The sequence below is a fragment of the Rhea americana genome, unplaced genomic scaffold (assembly GCF_003343005.1).
Source record: "Rhea americana isolate MKP2758 unplaced genomic scaffold, rheAme1 scaffold_2, whole genome shotgun sequence".
Classification (NCBI taxonomy): domain Eukaryota; kingdom Metazoa; phylum Chordata; class Aves; order Rheiformes; family Rheidae; genus Rhea; species Rhea americana.
Window position 1 is genome coordinate 14,139,391 of NW_028186149.1, and position 24,765 is coordinate 14,164,155.

Genomic DNA, 24,765 nt, shown 5'->3' on the forward strand with positions numbered 1-24,765 from the left:
AAGCATTATGAATATTCAAGGTGATTTGATCATTTCCCTCTATTTTCTATCCATTTCAACATGTTGCTGCAAATCTTCCACCATCACAACATATAGAAATCTCACAATCAACTAAAAAATCTAGAAATTTTCAGTTGCTTGCATATCATTTGTCTGCAATATACTGCACCATCCTAGTCATCCATCCTAATATTTCTAGAGCTATTTTTTCCCAGCCCTTAAGTATAATGAGGTGCATTTTCCATTTAAAAAGTAGGAATATAATTGGACAATAAAGTTCAAGTTATCTGTAGCAACTTGCAGATTAAAACCCCTCTCAGTACAGAAGACCCTGATAGAGAGGATGCCCTTGTCTCAGGACTGTCATGCACAACTGGGTATTGTTGGCTCACCTATTTTTTCAGAACATTAACAACTCCTATGCATTAACTCTTAACTGTATACATACAGACAGACAGACATTTATTCATATTTTCCAATCAAATGTAATGCATCTGTGAACAAGTCATTTTATTGCAAGTAAATATTTTTACTTAAGATCATGAGACGATTCTAATCTCAAGCAAGACAAATCAATTTCACAAACTTAATTCACACAATGCAAATAAACGCTTCACATTATAGACATTTAGATTTTCTTTAAACCTTTTTATTTAGAGATTTTTCTGGTAAGGAGATATACCATAGGAAAGCAATTTCACTGGCAGTGAGGTATGTATATACTCTACCAAAATACTCCTCTTGTTTTAACTGCTTTTAACTTTATTTACATATAAAGAAAATATCAATGCATATCCTTGGCTTAACTACAGTATTAGTTACCCTATATGAGTAAAATGAAATGTTACTTGCATACAAAATTGATTTGTAGAGGAATCTGATTTATGATTTAAACAAAAGTCATGTTCTGAAGACAGTTTAAGTGAACAAACACAATTCATTTTGACCAAGACACCTGCACCATATTTCCATCCTCACAGCACATTTATTTCAGTAATTCTGTAAGTAGGTCCTTAAAATGAGCATAGTGTTACAGTTTTCATACATATAATCACATCCAAAACAAGCTCTAGAATTTAAGTTGTAAACATTCTCTTCATATGTAGAAACATTTCAATTTGTGTTCGAATCTTCTAAAATGATCAATTTAACAGAATTATAAATGAAAAGTCTACTCTAAACCGTGTAGTGAGCAATGCTTATTAGTACATTTCTACAGTGTTAAATAAAATAGTAGAGGCAAACTTCTGTAAGCAAGTCAGACTTTAAGTAAATCATCATAAAGAAACAAAACTTGTTAACAAAAAGATGCTTTGCAATAAAGAAAGCTGGATTTGAATCTACTATGATACAAAAACATAAGGGTAAATACCATCTTTGTTGACAAGTAGGAGGTAGCATGGATGCACCACTTTATTGTCAGTGAGAAATGCAACTGAAGTAAAGAATATTTCCTTACCACAAATTTCCAGTATTATGTACATATTTCTCTTAGAAATTTGTTTAAACAAGTTTCCCTCCACTTTTTAGTACAAAAAGCCTCATGTGATTAAAAAAACAAAAAACACTTACACACCTAGATAGAATAGTACTAATTGCCCTATTTGAATGAAACAGTCTCTTGAACTATGAAGTACATGATATTTAATGCCCTAAGTTGAGTAAATTGTATTAGCAGTTCTTGGTATTATACAAAACACTACATACATACAAACAAAATATAATAATATCTTATTTTACTATGTAATTCTTTTTGGAATAAACAGAGCCTTGATTCGGGTAACACTGCAGAGAATGTTTTTTTTTTTTAATTTTATTAAAATCTGTCTTTAAGTACCCATGTGCAACAATTTAAAAATGGCTGCCATACATGTAATGGTCTTGTATTGATAGTGAACACGGTAACTGACAAAAACATAATAAACCTTAAAAACACATCTTCCACCCTATATAAAATATAAAGACTACTTACTGTAACTGTTAAGTATTCAATTTTTGATGTTACTGYAATCCACTTTTTTCTGTCTTTATGATTTATAAACATAATTTAGTGTAGCAATTTATTTAAAAAAGACAAAGTATTTCAAATTTACATCCAATTCAAATTTAAAATGCTTCTTGCTCTATGACGCTGCTTCTGCCATCAGTAAAGAAAATGAAGTTTCAGTAATTGAAGCAGGCTTTTTAAGTAGTGATGTGACTTCAACCATGCCAGCTCCAGTCCGTGGAAGATTTGCGTTGACAATGTGTCGCTGCAAGTGCTTTATCCAGTCTTCTTGAACAGACAAAGGTCCTCGAAAGACCAGACCACAAAACCTGGGCAAATATTAAGATTATTCCACCAAGATATATTTAGCACTACTGAACAATGATCAAGTCAACACATTAAACAGGCTCCTCCCTAAAATACTTTTCTTGAAGTCTGCTCCTACAGATTTCAACCAAAAACCCACAGTTACTGATTTTGTTTATAGTAACTATGAACATATAAATAAAAAATGCAGTTTATACTACAAGTTTCCCTCTTATATTTGTAATACTAGAGATAATAATCTTTACTTCTTCAACATTGTGTTTCTTTTGAAGGACAGGATATTACTCAAACATGACCAATAGGATTTTAGCTAAAGCAGCAGGAGTTGCAACCTAAGAATTAAGTAGGACTGATTCAAGACCTCTTGTTCAAATTTATCGAAATGAGCAACTGTTCCCCTCCCCCTTTCATTATTCGCTTATCACATAAGCATTTACAGAATATAAAGAGTCTTATGACTACAATTAGCAAACTCTTAAATGGCTGTTCTTTCACTTAAAATAATCATATGTACCTGCATCTGAGTATGTAAACTTCATCAGCACTATGAGGTAATGGCAGCATTTTTTTCTTGCTTCCAGATCTTGACCTTGACTTCTTTTGCTTACAGTCTAAAGCTAAGAAGACAGAAATTTCTGTATGTGAAAGTGATACTTAAATCGGTCTTAGACCAAATAGAGCTATTCAGCAAGTGTCCCTTATGGTATTGGTGAAAAGACTTCTACCTGTTTATTCTATGTTTAATTATAAGATAAATTCAAAATAATTATAGTGCGCACTAAGAAATTTACTGGCAAAGCATGTTAAGCTATTTCTTAGTTTAGTGCAATGTTTGCTCTTTAAAATACTAGATAATTGACATTAAGCATTAAACTACTGTCTTAGTATCAGCAAGCACCTACTAACTTATTGTGGAATTATACAGAAAAAGAGCACCACCTGAAATTCCCTTTCATCCTTAACATGTTGTCAAAATCTTCAAACTTGTTTTGTAATTCAAGCAACATTATACCACACACATGTTCAACCCAATTACAACAGCACAGAGGTACAGCTCTTAGCTAATATCATAGATTAACATATCAAAATTTCTATTTTGAATGGAAAAATATTCTGTCATTTATTTTCAACATAAAGCAAATTTTTGCCCTGTTTTTATATTAAGAATCTCAGATGAAGTTTCCCATTCACTTCTGTCTGAGTTCTATAGTGTGTTTTGAAAAATACATAACAACCCTTTGCTGTAGGCACAGATATTAGGACAACCAACAGGCATGGCAAGGCCACTTGTTTAATTCAGTGTAACTGTGTAAAACTATGTATGAAAACGATGTGTGTGAATTGGAAATACACAGCAAGTTCCAATTAGCATTAAAAAAGTCTATTATCTGCCATAAATAGATGAAATAGGAATCTGTAAGAAAACCTGAAGATTCTAGGAAACAACTAAAGTTGAGGGACGAGGGGATTAGACTGAGTTAATATTGTTATGATGATAAAGCTCAAGAAAAACAAGAAGTATAGGACTATTCAGACCAGAAAGAGTATCTAGCTACACGCTGTTCCTAAACCCAAGACACTGACACTGGAACTATGCAGGAATCTTGACAGTAACAAGTAGTATTCTTGGGGAAAAAAATGCATATGCTACATTACTGAAACATCTTAACAGTAGGATTCAAAATTTATGTTCTACTTGTCTAAATTTTGACTTGTGTAAGAGAAAACAGAACAAACACTGCTTAGTACCCCAAAGCATAGAACATCTGCTGAGGCAAAGCATGCAGATTAAAAAGGCAAAGTAAATGGACTTGATTACAACTTTCATTTTTCTTCTGTCATTTTGGCTTTTAACCACTAGCCAAACTGAAACACTTTGACCTTTCCCAGTTGTGTCCTCAAAGATTCCTGTAGTATCCAGAAAAAATACAAGTTGGTAGAAAACGTGATGACTTTTGCAGGCCTGAAGGAACCAGAGAACTAAATTCAGTCTGCAAGCAAGCAGAAAGCAGATACCAGGCTAAACCCAAGCACGACAGGATGTCTATCACTAGGAAGATGAGACTCTTTTTAACTGATAGTATTAATGAAAGCAGTTTGTATATAAAAAAAGAATAACCCAAAGAGAGAAATGGCCAAAATCACTTTCTGAGAAGTTATCTAGATAATTGATATAAGATTCCTTTCTTATCAAAAGCATAACTTTTAGGAAGAAAAAGCCCTAATCTTTCAAACTTTATGAACTACCAAAGTAGTAGAAACATTAAACCTAGTGCAACATCAGTAATAGCATTGTCAGAAATGTGAACAGCCTTTAGAAAAATGAGATCAAATACTGAAATCTGGACACCAGTTCTCTGAAGAGAGTTAGTTTCATGAGGGGAGAGGTATCTTAAGCAGTTATTACAGCAAAAGCTTTTCCATTACATATTTTGCGGAACACCATGGAAAGGAGGGAACTGTTTAGAAGTCACAGTCTTATCAGAGTGCAAATGCATCCATGAGTTGCATCTGATGCCAGTTAGTTGATGTCCCTAGATAAATGATCAAAAAAGCAGTAGAGAACAGGCTTCTGTGAGAGAAGCCCGCAAGTACTTCAAACTTAAAATAGCTCATTTTCCATCACATCGGCAAATTTGGCTCACTCCCATCAAGAAACGTGAGCCTACTCACACACATCCCAAGCATTTCAGACAGCCTCCACCTTCCTATTAGTCCTAAATTGTTCTTCTGTAATAGAATTCCTGAATCTCAGTAGTTTTCAATGTTTGTGCAAACTTCTAGGAAAAGAAAACCCTAAACTGTTGTGTAATCAAGTGTACAGCAACAAAAATAAACAGAAACTGTCCTAATAAACCACAAAAGTTAGTTTCCACTCCCTTGAAAGGCACTTTTTCCAAGAAAGTGAGAAAACAAAACAAAAGAATGGGTATCTTCTCAGAGACATTTAAGACAGAAGGTCTTAAATGCTCTTTCTCTAGATAGAGAAATTATAAAACAATGAAAAGAAAATATTATAGTAAAAGACATCAAGAAAAAAAACTCAAATCATCCACTTAATTCTTAGCAGTAACTTAGATAACACTGAAAGTCACATTTTAGCCTAGCAAGAAGCAGTTACAAGAAACAGAAAATACTAAAAATGCTAAAGCCGTGCTCTGTAGGATTTTTTTTTCTTCCTCTGTCTTTTGATCTAGGAAACATTTCTTTACATTTTAGGGGGCACAAAGTAGCACAAATACATTTTTAAGTCATTCCACTGAAACAGAAAAGTGGAGAAAGAAAAATCTGGGTGAAGTTTGACTGAAAATTATAATTTCAACACCAGGTAAAGACACATACCAGTAACTGTCACGCTAATTTCATTTTTGTCTGTCCAGAAAAATAAGTTCAAATGAAGTCATGTGCACACACTTGCTTAAGTACTCTACTGATATGATGCTTATGATTAACTGAGAGCACCAAATGAAACACACCACTGTCTCACCTCCAGACAAAGCATCCCAAACTCAGCTACTGCTCTTCCAGTGCTGTTACTGAAATAAACACATAACCTTGGCAGAAAGTATTTAGTACTTTCAGGAAGAGACCAAGATGATGTAGCACCAGTAAGCTGCATGAAACTCAGACCACAATTGCAGCACGTTGCCAGAAAAAGACAGGAAGACTGATACCTACTACCTACCATTATGCCTATTTTGTGGCTATTACAGCTTTCCAAAACACCATCCTCCATTCTCCACGAAGGCCCACTTCTCTCTGAAAAGAGCCTCCTTCCTTCATGTATGGCAGGTGCTCTCTCTTAGCTGCTCTTTCCAAAAAGCTTTTTGTGAACAACTGGTTACATCACTTCATCAAAAGCTCTGATACAGCACAACACAGAGAAACAACCCACTTAAGAAACAGAAGACAACCACCCTACAGAACGATCCCTTTGACAAACTCCAGTTCAATTTGACTGCATACTACTTAACAGAATAGACACTAGTAAAAAGGCTACATATAAAAAAACCCTCTACTTCAGTGACAGTTTTGCAAGGAAGACTGCAAGAAAATGGAGATAGGACACTAAAATGAATATGCCTAGGACAACACGGATTAGATAAAAATCATGATTAAAGGTCCTTCATTTCATGACATTTGGTCTGAGGTTCAAAATTAATATTCATCCATGCTAATTTTTGTGTCCTGTTTCTTAACGTCCTCCAAAATGGAACATTTTTCGCTTTGGAAAGACTGAAGCTGGGTCTCCTTGTTAGAATTTCATAACTTTTACCAGAGAACAATATACACAGTATATGTAAATAAATGCAAGTTTAAAAAYTGCATACGTAAATGTGTCTAATTTGCCATTTAAAAACACTGCTAATTAAAAAGTCAAAATTAATGAATTCTTTCTTACATGTTTACTAATTTGTCAAATTAAATCATTTGCTCTCTCTCCTCATATTTTTTTAAATTCCAGTAATTTGCTCCCTGAAAGATTTTATGGGATATTAATTAGTTTATTGTGCTGGTTGATCARTTATGACCGTAACAGCACAGAATAAAGACATGCAAAATCAGTGCGTCTCAAATTTCCTCTTTAGCTACACATTTCAACAGCAAACTCCCAGAAGGTACAGTTTGGACAATGTAACACTAGAAATTATTCAAAAATATAGTAGCCACATGAACTATTATCCCTTCATGCTGTTGGCTCAACAAGGTCAGACTCCTTGCTCTGTATTTCATTGTTCTYTCCTAAATTTCTGAAAAAATCTTCTCCATCTACAAAGGCAGAGACAAAAGGGGGAGGAAAAAAAAAGTGATGACTCCCAGAGGATGACAGTGGGCAAAAGATGACTGAGCACGTGAAAAGAAGAGTCAACAAACAGAAGATGTAAAAAGCTGAGGTGCAAGAGAGATTCAGGAGACCTCAGGGCAGCAGAAGAGATGCCTAGAGAGTAGAAAGAGAAGGAAGCTTTGGATACAACTGTATCAAGCAGAGCAAGATGCATTTTGAAGATTTTGAACAGAACTGTCTGATATTCTACGGGTCCTCAGAAGTAAATCTACCACATGCTCCAAGAAACACAAATGCATAGCTATTTACCAAAACAGGTCATAAAAGAAAACTAGCATCTACTCAAGATGAGTGATTAAGTCATTATCTTGTTCAAAATTGGACARCTTAGCACAAAAAATTAGCTGACTGCAATGTTAAAGACAGTCATGCAATTGCTAATATAAAATTATGTAATTATGCAAACAAGGGATCCAGTCAGACATTTGCTATGCAATGATCTTTACTGAATAACTGTACACAGAAATTACGTTTAACAAACACTAACCTTCCACAGCCAACAGCCTAGAATGTTCCACTTCCGAATTTTTTTCTTGAATCCATTCCCAAATTGACTATTACACTTAGCTCTTTCTACTATATAGCTACAAATGTCAAGTTGCATTTGGAGAAACTAGGATAAGATTTGACTAAATGTGATAAAGATTACTGATTCTGAAGCAGCATGGCATCTGCTAGGAAAGCAGTATGATAATAGTCAGTAGAGAAAACATATGCAGACAAAGTAGAAAAAAATTGAGCAGAAGATGAGTATGTAAGCTAATGTAGCCCTGGGAAAGCTTTCACTTCTGCTTCAGTAACTTGAATAGATTACTATATTTCTCTTATTAAACAGTAAAGCCTAGACGCCTTAACAATTGCCGTATCATATTAAGAATTGTGGCACTTGTGTTTGTGTATAATTATTTAATTACAACARGAAGCTGGAACAAGTTTCCAGCAACATAATTTCTTTATGGTAGCTACATTTGCTTTAGAAGATTTAAGAAAAGTTTTATGAAAACATATTCTCATCATCCTCATAAAGCTTCAAAGCTGAACCCAAACTGAAGACGTCTCAAAATCGTTTTCAAAATCGTTTTCAACTGCAACATTTTTTTCATAAGAAAAGCTGGGATCCCAAAGAGCAACAGTCATAGCAAAGTTTAAAACCAGTATGTGCTGGTGAAATCTTACATTAAAAAGTCATTCCCTTTAAAATATATATATACACACACACTACAATATATGGTGGAATATCAAGTAAAAACACTGTTTAAAAGTGTATTTTCTGGTCTACCAATCTTTCATTGAGTTTTCTTAATTGAAAAGTCAGCAAAAACTGTAAAGTTCAAAGTCTACAACCTTTGCAAAGTTACAAACGTTTTAATGGTAATGACTAAATTAATACTGGTTACTATACACTGGTTGCATAGTATTATAGCTATAATTTAAGTCTTCATTTAAGTCACTGGTTTCAACGAAAGGCCTTTATCTGCATGGCACAAACTATTAYGTGGCTTCCAGGTCCAAATGACAAGATTCAGGAGTTTTCTTTTTAAGTTCCTTTAAAAAGACCCTAAGAAAATGCCAACTATTGCAATGAGTATGCTACTACTTTGTTAGCAAAATACATTTCTAAAAATAAACAAACAAATCTGAAGGCATCTTACAAGCTACCTTCACTTCTCCCATTTAGCAAAAGGGAAGCTGAGATACCAAGAGCTTGTCCCAGGGTCCAATCTCTTTGTGCATCCAATCTCTTTGCCACAGTGCCTCTTTCCCTCCTCCATTTAATTATTATTAGACTTCAATGTGCCACTTGCAGAAACGCTAAGTGCATTCTCCTGCACAATACATACATTGCATCTGCTGACTTCATTCTAAGTCTCCTTTGTTAGAGCATTAACCTAGTGCAACTTAAGACCTGACATCCACAGTTCCAATCTGTGAAATAAGTATTTCTTTCAGCCTTCTGGAAAAAAAAAAAAAAAAAAAAAAAAGCCTGAGACTCAGTTTACATGTTGTTCTTAGCATCGTGAATTACATCTATAGACAGAAGTAGACCATGCATTTTATCAAAGCATTATGTAAATGTCTGCACTGGCTGATGGGGAGGGCGGAGGGGAACAACCCACAAAGCTGATGGCTGTCCTTAAGTAATTAATATTCTAGACTTCCTATCTCCCAGTTTTCTCACTATATTCCAGCTCTGCTCCCCAGCCTGCTGTTGATCATGTGAAGTCCCACTAATCTCAGCAATACTAAAAGTAAACTCAAGAATTTGCCTACAGCCAAGCAAACTGCTGGTCTCTAGAAATGACTCTAGATCAAAATACAAACTATTAGAGAAACTGCAGTATGAAATGTGTTCTAATTAAAAAAAAATATACATTAATAGCAGTGCCAAGTGTTGTACTACACTCTCTCCTTGTCAGATCAGATAGTTTTTAATTTGTGAGCCAAATTAAAAAAAAAAATGAAACTGACCGTATATATATAATGTGTTGTTAGAGAGGCACATACTGTAAAATTAGTTGCTTCTCCTCGCCATTTTAACTATTCTTAGTACTAACATAAGTTGTAAAAATTACTTAAGTTTTTTTTAATTTTTGAAATACTTCTAAAACAGTTTGTTAGAAGGCCGACTAGCAATTTTGAAAGTTGTGATATGGTGGGAGAATGAACTGAAGCGAACATCTTAGTTTTGCTTACGTACCTTAAGTATTGGATCCAAAACAAATCAGTAAGAATGAAAATCAGACATGAGAGTGGACAACAGCAACATACCTTTGTTTACAAGTTGCTGAAGTTCTATGGCAAATACAAATTCTGTTTACCAGTGAAAGCTTCAGAATTATTTTGAATTAACATATGCTTTTGTCCAGTCTGATGAGGAAAATGCATCATAGACAGACTTGCTTTTACATCTGTAACAAAACATACCTGTCCCAGTCAAAAGTCCAGCACTCTTCTTTCGTGCATAAGCGCGTAAGTGGTTGGACAGGCTAACAGCACTTGTAAACGTCGTATTGCAATGCACACACGTTCTAAGCTTCACAGGCATACCTATCATTCAAAAGAAAACTATAATCCAGTTCTCTCTTCAAAAAATGAAATTCTCAAAGCGTTGTAAAAAGTTTTCTGTAATAAAGATGGTTTAAAATATATTCACTGCATTGATGCAATTGTTTAGTATATTAGAAGGATCCAAGTTAACCATCATTAGTCTTTCACATAGTGCTTTAAGCCAAACCATGCTATTTGGAAAGAAGAGAAAGGGGGCAACCTGGACCCTTAGGCTACTCTTGATTTGATAGCTACTATCAAGTTCCTACAAATGTCCATGTTATGCAGATCTAACCCCAAAATACAATCTTGCAATTTGAATAGCATGATTGTGTTGAGAAATTTCAAAGGTTGCAACTTTCCCAATAAAGAGAATTTTAAAAGTCTAGTTGACAAAGTGGTAAAGTGTTTTACCCATAAGACTAAAAAGCTCAAAACTAAATTAATCTGCTGTTGAAGGCTTGGAGAAAAAGGTGGTAAAACACATCACTGAACAGCTGTTAGACAAAACATTTTGTTCAGTGCATTTTCTGTTCATTGCTTTCAATGCACAATCAATAATGGAAGTTAATGATTTAAAGATTTTTTTTTTTTTAACTAAAATCTCTGTGCTAAATAAGTGATCAACAAAGCAACATGGTATTTATCACAGGAAAATAGTGAAACAATACTAAAGYCCTCATTTACCTGGCAAAGAAACCGTTACAATTTCCCCCTCAACTCAACTTTACCATAATACTCTCTTTCACYTTACCAAAGATACAGTGTTTTGGTCAACTAATATTTCAAGATCACCACTATTTATAAAAAGCATTAATTAAAAAACAAACAAAAAAACCCTAGAACTACTCAGCTGGAAAGACTATTCCCAGGAAAGAAAGAATTCTGCTCTCCAGCAGCCCACAGAAGACATGCTGTTTTTTCAGGCAAGTTATAGAAGAACACTTGGCTGGTAAAAAAGAAAACAAAACAAAACAAAACAAAAAAACCAAATCTTTAAAAAACTAAAACCAGTATTATTTACCTTTTTTAAGTAAAATTAAACTATTGCAACTTGATGTTAAAGATTTTCTTATTAACTCAACTGGCACAGTGCGTTAGTTGCCAAATTCCGTTACCTCAGCCACAAGTAATTTTAGGGCCCCATTCATTAATGTTAGTATTATGCAAGCGTGATTATTTTCACCTGGTTGTTCAACACAACCAAAGAGGTGCTACCTAACATTCATCAGTAAACGTTAAACAGAAAGTAATACAGTATCAGGTTTGGCAAGCTATTCCTTCAGCATTGTTTTTCAAATAATCAATCCTGTCAGAAATACTCTTCCTTTATTAAGCAATCTCCTGTCTTAAACGACAACCACAGACATCAAGACGACATTCCATGTAATTCTGTTCCACCTCTACTATCTCCTTTTAGAAAGCCACCTTGTTAAGAAATGGATTGCCACACTTTCTGCAGTCCCCTAAAAGAACTTCTGAGCACAGCAGATTTTTTGTTGTTGTTTGCTTTTACTTGTTTAAAGGAAGACAAGAGTATAGGTGAAAAAGTACTAGGCACTGCCAGTTTTCTAACCTGCACTGAATAGTAACAAGAAAAACCAACAGAACCAAAAAGTCATGGGTATAAAAATAAGATCCTGCTCATCAGTCTAAAGAATTATTATAAGGTACTGTCCAAGCAAGAAACGTGTAAATGCAAGCTCTAGATATACACTAAAAAGGATGCTCCAAGAATTGCCCAAGACTAGAGAGAAGTAGGTTAAAAATGTCATTCTAAAAACTGTTCTATCAATATAGAGCACCTAGGAGGCTAATTATGGAATTGTTTTGTTAGCACAATTCTCAGAGGAGGGAAAATATCTGTCTGTATCAGTCAGGGGTTGAGTATTAGAACGCTGCTGGCAAGAACTGTATTAAAACAAAGCTTGAACTAGCACAGGTCTTCATTCAGGATGGACAAGCCCTAAAAAGTAAGCATCAGTTTCCTACAGCAGCCACAATTTTACAACAAACACGAATTTATGTTGAAAGAGTAAGTTTGTCTAAAATGTCAAAATTAGTCATAGATATTCATCGTTTTAGAATATTATGCTTTTATAAGGGTGTCAGCAGTTCTGTCAATTTGAGCAAATGCTGCTTTGCACAAGCCTCAAAGATTTAAATGAAGCAGTTCCAAAACCAATAGTCTTAAAGCCCAGAAACAGGGTCACAAGCCCAAATATCTGAGAACTGTTAGTCTACCAAATGCACATGAACACTACAGCTTATTGTTATTGTAGAATGTGTTTTCTTCCTTACTGAGGCTCATTTTGTATCCACTTTTAATTTGCATGCCCAACCATATGCAGAAATAGGAACTACATTCCATGCAAAAGAAATCGGTGCTTCTGAAGTCAGTTAAGAAAAAAATCATAAGAAAAGTCTGCTACCTCTTGCAGTCAATGTCCTCTGAAAATAAAACATGAATTAAATAAACAGAACTCCAAATAAAATACTCTACACTTGTACATTTTCTAAAAATGAAAGGATTCTTTGGAAATGTAGTTAGAACAGCTATAAACATCATCTTACCTGACTGCATAGTCAAGTCCATTTTTTGCGGCTGATACATCAATGGACTGTCTTCATTTAATGGAAGAACACATTTCTGAACAAACCTCTTTCTTGCAGTTTGATTATGAATCTTTTGAGGAGAAATATCAGGATTCCTTTCTTCTCCTAACCTTTTATTTTTCAGGAGTTCTATCAGTGTAAGCGACTGATTTTTTTTTTCATCATGTAGTACTGCTTTTGTTTCATCACATTCATTTAGAAAACTCAGCCCTTCTTCCTCTGATGCAGACACAGATGTATCTTCAGTCTTTAGGCCATTATGGTATGCTTCAAGAGGTATAACATTCTGAGATAAAAAGTCATCATTCGATGTAAGTTTCTGAGCAACAAACGGTCTGGGAATAATGCGGCGACTGTTCAAAGCCTTTAGGATTTTTTCATATTTCTCTTCATTTTGCATCATCTCATTCAGAACACAGATTGGAGACTTGTGTGCGTCCCACTTGGTTTTGCCAAGCCTCTTCAGGTGTCCTCGCACATGATTAGACAATCCAATTTTTGTATCAAACCATCCTCCGCAGAGCTGACATGTATGCTCAGAGGAAGTTTCAGATTTCTCAATTGCTACAAAGAAAATAATCTTTTTCAAGTATTTTGACACTTTATTACACAGAGTTTAACATTAGAAAAGCAAACCACAAGGATGAGAAGCTTTACAAGATAAAGCAAGTCTTGCTTAATGCTCAGTAAATCCCTTTGTCCCCTTCACTGCATACCCATATTTAAGAAAAACTTACCTTTTCTAACGCGTTTAACAGGAGTTCCTGTTCCAGTTCTTTTAAAATGTTGCATTTTGTCACTTGTTGCTATCTGTTCTGGTGAAACAACATGACGGGCTTCGTAGCTTAATCCAGCTCTGTGAAGATGTCCTCGGACATGATTGGATAAGCCAACACCTGTTTCAAATGTTGCTGGACAGTATGGACAGGACTTCTTTTCAAGCGACAAATCAGTCCAATGGAAAACTGAATTATGCTTTGGCAATGCTGATCCTACATTTTCTAAATTCTGAGGATCATGCAAATCATGCAGGAAGTTACTACCCTCAGCATCTTCATAATACTCAAAATAAAAGCCATCATTCTGCTCATAACTAAGTGAAGATTTATCACCAGCTTCATGATCTTCCATTTTACCTTTGAATATGGGGAATAGGTTTACATGCTCCTGATTAATATCACTGTAAGATTCATCCTCCACAGACTGTGTAGTGTAATCACATAGTTCAACATTATCCCATGAACTTTCATCCTCCGTTTCATAGCTGTCTTTTTTTTCAGCAGAGTTAAGTTTCTGTAAAACAACAACAGTCATTTTATGCAGAAAATCTGGATAGCAATCCAAATCATCTCCTGTAACAGAGCTTTCCCTCTTGGATTCTTTAACCACTCTTTTTACAGCTACATGCCTACGATCTTTACAGCCTTCTGCCCTTTTGCAATCAAGATTATTTGAATCCATGACAAAACAATTATTATGGGGACTACTTGATGAAGAAAATAAACGTAAAGAACTGACAGAGCTGGACTCATCCTTTTTTATATGTAAAGGATAAGAGTCACTAGATTTTTTAATCATCCTGTAGTTTGCATACTTGTTTCTATACAAATAATTACTGCTTGTTTTGACACTAGCTTTCTGCTTTGCTGCTTGATGAAAATACTTAGGTTTCTGCTCAATGCTATTTCTAATCAAAAAGGTCTTGTTTGTAGAATTTAGATTGCACACACTTACAGATGACTGTGAAACGCTTTTCCGAGCCTTCTGTATCCTGTAGGGTCTCTTGTGAAGTTTTGTGAAGTTACTGGACTGTGAAGTAGAGCCAAATGATCTTTTTACATCCTGTTTTAAAACGGAGTTCTTTGGGAAAGTAGAAGATTGTTTGATCAACTGTTTTGTTCTGCTACCAAAATCTAAAGATTCTTCAATTATGCTGCCTTTTCTTTTCTCTAATCTAAGATGGCTACCAAAGGGATCAATGCATGATGTTGGGTGCAAATATTCCATGTGTTTTTTTAAAATGCTTCTAGCTGATGTAGTAAATGGACACATCTTACACATGTATGCTGATGACTTTTTTGAGGATCCTAAATACGGATCTTTCATGGATGCCTTTTTCTGCGTTTTCCTCTGGGATATGTCACTACCGATAATTGAACATTTGACTACTGCTCCATGAGCAATCCCTCGATGGCATTCCAGTTCATTTTCTGTCACAGCCATGAAATTGCACTCCTCACAGCAATAATATCTTTTATCTTTTTCATGGGTCTTTGCATGCTGCACAAATGTTTTGGGACAATTGGTACCAAATACACACTGTGGGCACTGTAACCGTGCACTCCTACCCTCATCCTGAAGTTCTTTCAATTCACGGATTTCTTCCATTAGTTTCTGTCTTCTTTCCTGGTGAATGATCATATGTTTAAGAAGTGAATTACGATCTCGAAATGTCCGTCCACATTCCCTACATGCATAGGGCCTGGGGACATTGAGATGTCGGAAATGACTATTCCCATCTAAATGGTACATCATATGCCTATGCAGATGTTTCTTCTCCCTAAAATTCACATTGCACTTTGTACATGGATAAAATGATGGTTCATCAGTACTGAAAGTAGATGGTGATTCAGAATCATTCTGTTCACATTTATTTTTTAAAGAACTGGAAAGAAAAGTGCTAGTGTGAACAGGAGAAGTATCTTCTGCACAGTTACTAGCAGGACTATAAATCAGCTGTTGGATAGCATCAACAGCTTCCAACTCTTCATCTGTGGATTCAGGCTTTACTTTACTCAACGAGTATCTTTGTGGTTCTACTATTTGTAGCTCCTCATTCTGCTCTAAGAAGTCAACATTTAGTAATTTTGATTTACTGGGAATATAACTGGTATCACTAAAACAGTCTTCAGTATAGCGTGTTATTTTGCTAACATCCATTTTTCTTTTTCTCTTTTTTTCTAGACCTACTTTACAGTGAACAGGAGACTTCTCTATTGTTTCTTCATTTGTCATAAGAAACTGTATAAACTCTTTTTGAGGATCCCAGCTGGGATCACATCCTGATCTGAAACCACTTGTACCTGAGGAAATGCCTGTTAATGCATCAACACAATCTTCTTTTACTAGTAAATTTTTATCATCCTCACAAACTTCTACTTCGCCTACTAAAGTGCTATCTACACTATTTCCTACTGATTTCGGTGAATCACAACCAACTGAAGCAGAGGTAGGTAGATTTTTAATGGAATGAGTCAGGTTCTTAGCATGTGCTACATCAGGTAACAAAAATAAAACTTGGTGCTGACTTGATGTCTGTGTTGTACTCTTTGCAGGCAACTGAAGATCATGAACCACTGTCAAAGTTGAGCAGGAATCTGTATGATGACCTGCAGACTGTCCAGTGGTTAATGAAAYGCTGCCTTTATTCATAATGGAAGTCTTGGTTGAGGTGGAGTGTGAAACTGGTCCATTAACAGCAGTTCCTCTAGGCAAGATAAAGTTTTCACTAGAAACAGTAGGAGCACCAGTGTGAATAAATAAAGAAGTCTGGCCTCCACTTAAGGCTTTTTCAGATCTGTCCCTTGATAGTTCCTCAGACAGAGTCAATGTATTGTTCTTCTGAAATGATGTGTCACTCTCTTGTGGTTTAGGAATGCCACCTTCTTCCTCAGATACGAAATTATCATCACATAAGATTTCTTCTTTAGCACCAGTGACTTCAGGATTTATTTCCAAATCATCCATATTGCCGGTCTGTCCATTAAGTATATTTATACTAAAAAAAAAAAAAAAAAAAAAAAAAAAAAAAAAAAAAGAAATGAATCAGGCACTCACAGAAATTAATAATAATGGCAGTTTTAATTTACAGTTTTCTCCAGGAGCACCCTTTTTCATACTGTAAGCTGAAAAGATAGATTTTTTTAACCAGTTCAAAAACTGTATAAATTTATGGGCCACATTAATAACTGTAGAGCAAACTACTGACTGACTAGTGTCCTAGTTTAAGATGTCCAAACACCTATGTGCAAGCAAAATGAGGAAAATACTAATGATGAAAACTGCGCAAACATGTTGTGTGTACCTAAACATGAACACATTTTTATCTTCAATATTTTTCTGGACACAAAACAAGTTTTGAGTAAAGAATCTGCAGACATCTATAGGAGTAATTTCAATTAACTTTTTAACCATACTTGCCTTTAGAATCTGTGAAGCTAAAATAATCTTTAAACAAAGTGATATTTTCAGGTACGTAAAGTACTTGTATACCACTGATCTGATTCTACACAGAGGCTTACAAAACTGTTTTCTTTGTTATTAATACAGAAAACAAAACTAATCCAATTTCTACTATATATGATTACTGATGGAAACATTGCAAAGGATCATAAAGCTCATTGAAGAAAATAAACTTTTTACAATTCCCACTTTATAAAAATAACTCTCCTTTAAAATCAGGTCCTGTTTATGCTATACGGCCATGTTAAATGCTAAGCAAGTAAAACAATATTGCCTCAAAGGTGGAAAAATTAACCAACAGGAAAAATGTTAATTAGGATTTATGTTCCTTAGCAAATCAYCATGTTGAATCCAGAGCATGACAACAGTAGAGTCTACTAGTATAGAGAGCTACTACATATTAATTCCCTCGGGGATACTCTGTGTGCCTAAGTATGTTTTTCTACAAGTGATTTTCATTTGCATGCAAAATAATCTACCTGACACTTAGTGAGCACAAGGGGCTTGCCTACACACCAGTGTGCAGTAAACCAGAGTGTGAATTTAAGGCTATTCAGTATTTAACATTTGTGCAGACCCAAAGAACACAATAGGAGTAAGCCATTAAAACATCTACCCAGGAGTTGGAAGCATCTATCATTATTTGAGGGTGGTGACGTGGGGGGCGTGCTAGGGAAATAACACAAACCACACCATCACATATTATATCCTTAAGGAGTACTCACTTTGGCTCCTGTTATCACATATTTAGCTTCAGTTATTAACTAACATTTTGAATAAAAGTTCTGTTAAAAGGAGTCATTACCTAGACTCCTTCAATTAAGATGTTTTAACTCACAACAAACATCCAGGGCTCCTCGCAATGGTCCTTCATTGAAACAAAGGAAGACCACATATGACATCTTTTTTTTCCTAAGGAGAGGAAAAAAAGAAAAACCAGCCTGCTTAACGGGCACCACTTTCATCTTTATATGTCACAGACTAAATGTAATATGACATTCATTACTTTTAAGGTGAAATAAGCTATATTTTAAGGTAAAATGTAATGAAAAACTTCTCAATGCAAGAAGTTAAAAAATATTGCCTCCGCTACACAATCACTGAACCACCCAATATAAAAAAACTACAGCAACACACATCAGTTCAGTAAGAAATGCTTAAAATCAAAGTACATCATAAAACATGATTATATTGCTTATTATTATGCCTTTTTGCAAGCATGCTATTGCTCAAAACAATCTCTTTTTTGTTGGCCCATTTCTTAAATTTTTTGAGTTTTTTGCTGCTTTGACCTGGTTCCGTTTCTGCCATAATAAAAAAGAGACTGCCAGTAGGATCATATTCAATGCTATCACCCTAATATGGTGATAATGCACCACCCAGCAGGAGTATTTACATCACACAGACAAGTTAGAAATGGGCAGCACAAACATGTACTAAAAATCAGTAATGCAAAAGTCAGTTAAAGAAAGTGACAGCTCCAAGCATGCACCACTGCACCTGTAACAATTTTATCACTGAACAGTATAAATTTCATATAAACTAGGCAGCAGAGTTCAAAAATGCACACAAAAAAGTTTACAAGAAGTTTTGTTAGTTAGTTATGCCAGAAAATGTGTATTCTCCTCATATTATCATCACAGAGGTAGACAAATGTATGCTCAGTCAATCTGAGAGCCTATATTGGCTTTTCTCAACCGGAAACAACATTGCTAACGAAGTGGTAAATTCAGTGTTAATGAGTGGCTTCACTGTTACCACCTCGGAGGTAAAACCTTCCCTGTTCCAAGTTCCACCCATCTGTTCTGGTGTGAGGGGCTCAGAGGAGGAACAGACGCTTCCCATTGAAGGAGACTTCWCCAGCGCCCCCCGAACAGCAGGGCGGCAAACCGAGACGAGCAGGCCTGCTTGAGCCCGCAGCCCTCATTAGCGGAAAGGCTCCCCAAAACTTCTCACAAGTTTGCACAATGAGGACAAAACTGTGTTGCTCTGCAAACAAAACTATACACAAAGACTCTAAATATTACTGTTAAAGCTTAAGTTAAAAAATGGCAAGGGCACCATACAACCACCTATAACCCAAGACGCCCTTCGAAGGGATCATAAATAATGCAATAATAATAAAAAATAAAAATAAAATAAAAATAAAATAAAAATAAAAATAAAAAATAATGCACTGTGCAATTTTTAATACCCCTCCTTACATTCTGAATTTATAGATATTGTGAACTATTCCACATGCATCCGATTAGAAGACCTCTTTGCTAGCAGAGCTGTCCCTATATAATTCAGTCTTTGGATCACACCTGAAAGCTTACTRTATCAGTAATATTACCGTAACATTTTAATCATTTTCTGCTAATTATCACATTTCTCAGCTATCAAGGTGGTGTCATTCCCTATCTTATACACAAGACAACAAAAATCAGCTTAACAGATTTAAGCTAGTGCTATTAAGGTAAGTATATATCCTTTTAAATTACAGGAATTCAGAGTCTTGTGATAACAGAACCAAAATTCAATACTTCATTGACAGTTAAATTAGCTCCTCCATTTTGTGGGTACACACACAAAGATATGTGTAACTAGATAAATGCAAGAACACCTACACAATACCATCATTTGGGAAAATTGTTACTACTTAACCTGTACCATGTGGGAAGCACAATACTCAAACTGAAACACTACCTAACCCTGAGCTTTGAGAAGAAGGGAGAAAAGCAAAACAAAACAAAAAATCTCCAACCACTGTCACAACTAAGATTCAACCAAGAATATACAATATTCTTAGCTTATTTCCACCACACATTTTTAAAAGCATCATTTTCTCCATCGCACGAAAAGTATGCATTGTACTAATTCTGTCAGAATATATAGTAATTAACCTATGTTTACTGTATTTCAAAAAGCTAAATTAAAAGCTTAATCTCTCAATGTTTAACATTGCAAATAGTGCTTAACAGATCCCCTACCAAGGCAAGCACTATGCATTTGGACTAAATTTTTATTTAAGACAGAACAACTGCTGACTAAAACCTTCTATGTTTGCATAGACATAATGTTTGCAGGTGCTATTGCAATGTATTGAGGAGATTTGTATAAATACAAAATGATAATGCTTCAAAAAGCCTATACAAGCACATACAAACAAAAACCAAAGATTTAGCTGGGTCACCTTCCACTCCACCTCAATTTGATTACGGAATACTAGTAAATTTGCATGATAATTTCTTAAACAGTTTTTGATCTATTTATTTTTTCATAAAACATCAATTTTAGAAAAATCATAATGAGTTCTGTAGATAAGGCTGCCTGTGGCCAGATACTGTAAGCAATAAAAAAAAAAAAAAGGTGTAAGGTCAGATCTGTCTTCAAGCTGACAGATCATCATTTAAATGCCTTAAGCTAATCTTATTGTCTCAAAAATCTCTAACATCAGTATTTTTGCAAACTATCAGCACTTGCTATAACACCCATACTACACTACATCTTGAGGTTACTACATAAGAAATGAGGTGATAATTGCATATTAACATAATTATTCGGTAATCCCTCTGAGCAAGCTTACTAGGTCACTAAGTAATTCAGATTAGATACAACCTTCCTGTCATCAGATCCACGCTGTCCACTTTCTGTTCATTAATAATTCTTTTTGATAGGAAATGCACTTAATTCCATTCTTCTATGTACATTATTAACTGTATTTACTACAAGTAGGTTTACAACGATTTCAAGCTCTCATTTCAAAATGACCACCTTTGCTACATAATAGGGTCACACACCAAATTAAGTGCAATGCTATCACACAATGTTACTTCATTAAAACCACACTCCAGAGCTAAATGTAGTTTGCTGTTGCCTCCTGCAAGTTTCAGATAGAAATCTGTCGCCCCCCCCTCCCTTTTTTTTTCTTGGGGGGGGGGACCTTATTCTACTAGGAGGTTAAGATATGAAAGCACAGTGAAACAGAAGAATTAAGATGGAGTAATTTGGATGAGTTTGCAAAAAGTACGAAGTGCTCTTCTGTGGTTAAATACTAAGTTTCTTACTAAATTTATAAATATAACCCAATGAACTAAAAACATACACAGTGACAATTAAGTAGCGCAAAAACTTAGAAATCAGTTTCTAAATAGATTGATTTATAGCCTAGAAACTGAAGACACAATTTCAACAGTGCTGTAACAAAGACAAAAGAAATAAAAGATCAAAAAAACCGAAGTAATCCTGTGCTAAGTAACTCCTCGTTAAGTCAAGTTCTTTAAGCAGGCATAGGAATAATAAGGACACATAAGACTATTCAAATATTCAAGGGATATGAAAGGTATTTCAGGTTCCCCCAACTTTCATTTAGATTTGTTATTTCTTCAAGACTTTGTCACGTAAATATAGAAAACTAATAAAAAAATCCATCATTTTATCCACAAGCATTCCTGTAATAAAGCTGAGATACATGAGATGATGGAGTTACAGATTTTTTAGCAAAAACAGTAGACCAAAGATAGCTTAAATCCGTCACTGCACAAAACTAAAGCAGAGGCGACTTCCATTCCTGCCACAATACACAGCCTATTCCTTTATTAACTTAATTACGACAAACTTGGTGAAAATTTAAGAACCTTTGGAAAAATTAATGACTATATGGAGAAAGATGAACTAGTACAAGTTTTATAGGCATCAGCTGAGGAAGAGAGGAGGAGAGAGACAGACWGTCTCCTAAAGTACCAAGTAGACTAGCATACACCAGCCGTATTTTCAGAAAGATCAYGTTAGGATATTTGGATGATGTTCATGTCTCTTCCACACAGTAATGTGCAGCATAAACTTCATATCTACTAGGTCTTGGGTGTTATCTAGCAATATAAAAATAAACGATGATGCTTTTTGATCACCAGAAAAATGTGTTACAGGATTTGTTCTTCACTTCTTCCTAAAAGCTATCTTGATCCACTCTCCAGCTGGAAACAGAACTGCAAAGCTTTACAACCAAACGACAAGTCATTGACTCACTCTGCCCTCCAGTTTTCTGTTTGCAAGTTAAGCACTTTAAAATACATTCTCTTCTACATAACATACATGCAAACTATCTGTAGTACTTATGTTTAAAACCCACAAACTTCTGTAGTGCACAGAGCTTGTTTAATATGTATACCACAGTACTAAGAATACTGCCCTCCCACACTTAATAACCACATGCTTGTATGTAACGTAATACAGCTATAGGCTGAGGAATTCATTTGAAAAGAAAATATACCTGAAATTCTGGTATATAGATGCTAACATGAAAAACCCAACACTTGAGAACTCTTAGTCAATTATACTCCCACATCAGAATTGCTTTTTAAAGCAGTGAGAAAAAACACTGACACAACATGAAGAAGTTGCATTATTGGGAAACACAAAGTTACCGCTGCCCGTAATAACCACGGAACAATCAGTCACCTTCTGTGCAAATGATATTTTTCCCCCAGCATGAATTCTTACTAAATCCTTAAAGAGTGTAACAAGAAACTAATTAAATCAAAATAGGAAAGATTTTTCCCAGCTGTCAGATTTCTGTGGGAGAAGTTCACCACGGCCAAGTACCACAGTAATCACACAGCCTTTTCTCCAGGAGCTTGCAGAAGATCAACACAATCGGAAAAGAACTGTCAGTGCTCAGAACTGGAAAATTCTCCGGTTCAGCTTCTACCAGCCGGACAGCGTTATCACAAAAGGAAGGTGCCCTGCACAGACCACGGCTACAGCTCAAACTGCTATCTGTGCAAACCTCCCTGATCAGAGACAGAATATTAGTTCGAATTCCTGCTAAAACACTGCTATAGCCTTAATAGTGTAAATACCATGTGTGTCTCCTATTGCCTGTCAGAGCATATAGGTCACTTAATGCTCATCTCAAACACACTTCTCTGGATCAGTGCTTTAAGAATAGAGTCAATTTAGAGTAAATATGACTAAAAAGAACCAAGCCAGCTAACTATTCCTTATCTGATCATATGATGCTTCAGATTTCCAAGCTATTTCTAACCAACTCTACAACACACATCCAACCACAGTGCAAAGTCTGACAGAAATTTCAAACAAAAACTTTTAAGACATCATCTGAAAAATTGAAATGCAAGATTTTCTATATATATACATATACATACATATATATATATATATATATATATATATATATAAAGCATTTGTAAGGTAGAATAGAGGAAAAAATAAAACTATTGTTCTACAAGAAATTTGACAGTTCCTAGGATTCTGAATTCTCTAAACAACAAAAAGACATTAAGTCAGTAAATGTTTTAAAAATTACAGTGCAAGCCAAGTTGCAAGAAGGTTCTCCATGATGAAATTTAATATCTCAAGTTTAGGTCTTTCAGAAGTAGGATGGTTTTCTACTAATCCATCAACYTACAAAAGTCATTGACCTTTTCATTAAGATTATACTTGGAAAGTTTATTTACCTGAAACTTCGTTTTAATGAAACGGCTTCTTCAAGGTCATGTATCAGTTAGTAACAGAAAAATATAGCTTTTWAAAAAGTCAAATTTTTAGTAACTTGATTTCTTGTCTGGAATGTTTAAGAGCAGTATTTAAACACCTCACATCTTAAAGAAGAGACTGCAAAACTGAAGCATGAATGTCTTACAATTGAAAGAAAAAAAAAAAAATCACAGAATACCATTACTACCACCAACCATTCTTGATCTTATTTTCCAGTATTGATTTGCTTGGGGAAACAAATCAATTTGTCACTTACAAGAGGGTACACCATGTTAAAATTCAATACTGAAGTCAATAAAATAAATGACAAGACAATTTAAGTGCCAAAAGAATTAAATATATGACTTTACCTAGTTCTAAGTGTTAATGCAGCATTTTAAGATGGTTACAGTGCTCAAGATTATTTTTAAGTGAATTAAATATTTCTAAAAGATGCCTAGGCAATACAAAAACAAGATTTTGAATCTAGCAACCTCAGAACAATTACAGCTCGAGTGGAAACTGCATGCCAACTCCCATACTCTGGTGGGCCTGAGATGGTCAGCTTCTCTCCCTTTCCCATCACTGTATTACAAATCTACTCTCACCTCTGCTCTACTGTTAAATAAATATATTTAAGGCTAAAAACAAAAATACACTTGCATTCCAAGTATTATTGCCTCCTTACGGTGACCTCTTTCTCAAATTGTGAATTTCTTCATTGACTGCCTACTTCTTACATTCATAGACTTTACATGCAGGAAGATATTGAGGACTGGACTAAAATATAAAGGAGTTATCCTGGATTACAATGGAAGCAAATAACTTATAACTGAATGGAAACATACTTTCTACAATGTTAAATATACTTTCTCTTGTCCTGTAAGTATTCTAAGTATTGTATCCCTTAACTCATTCGATAGCAACTACTTGGAAATAAACATACATCTCTTTCCATTTTATTTTTCTGCCTCCCAACAACTTAAAACTGAAGTTGATAAATCTTGCTATACCTTTGTTGTTAGATTTTTTTAGTATCAGACATCTTCCTCAATTACTTAGTGATTACAAAATTTCGAACATTTGCTTAAGTACAAAGAGGTCTTTAAGTCTCATTAATAAGGAATATTTGCCAGAAGGTTAAAGACTCTCTCTTGACTTAATGCTCTGATACTAATACATTGAATTTCTCCAGAAATTCAAACTCTTACATTCACTG

The 24,765-nt window shown here is 34.9% G+C and overlaps 1 protein-coding gene across 12 annotated transcripts in view; it reads right to left on the reverse strand.

The window, feature by feature from the left end:
- Window positions 1-633: 633 nt before the first annotated feature.
- Window positions 634-24,765, reverse strand: part of ZNF644 (zinc finger protein 644) — an 80,263-nt gene continuing 56,131 nt past the window's right edge. For 8 of the 12 annotated variants that reach the window (XM_085303539.1, XM_085303537.1, XM_085303544.1 and 5 more), the window contains 6 exons: window positions 17,905-17,978; window positions 13,562-16,602; window positions 12,783-13,388; window positions 10,086-10,208; window positions 2,829-2,931; window positions 634-2,316 (listed from right to left, as the gene is read on the reverse strand). In XM_085303539.1, coding sequence (XP_085159665.1) covers window positions 2,124-2,316; window positions 2,829-2,931; window positions 10,086-10,208; window positions 12,783-13,388; window positions 13,562-16,571 — 4,035 coding nt within the window. In that variant the 5' untranslated portion in view covers window positions 16,572-16,602; window positions 17,905-17,978 and the 3' untranslated portion in view covers window positions 634-2,123. Of the gene's footprint in view, window positions 2,317-2,828; window positions 2,932-10,085; window positions 10,209-12,782; window positions 13,389-13,561; window positions 16,603-17,871; window positions 17,979-24,765 lie in introns of all 12 variants that reach the window. The other 4 variants (XM_085303547.1, XM_085303538.1, XM_085303535.1 and 1 more) reach the window with 4 other exon arrangements.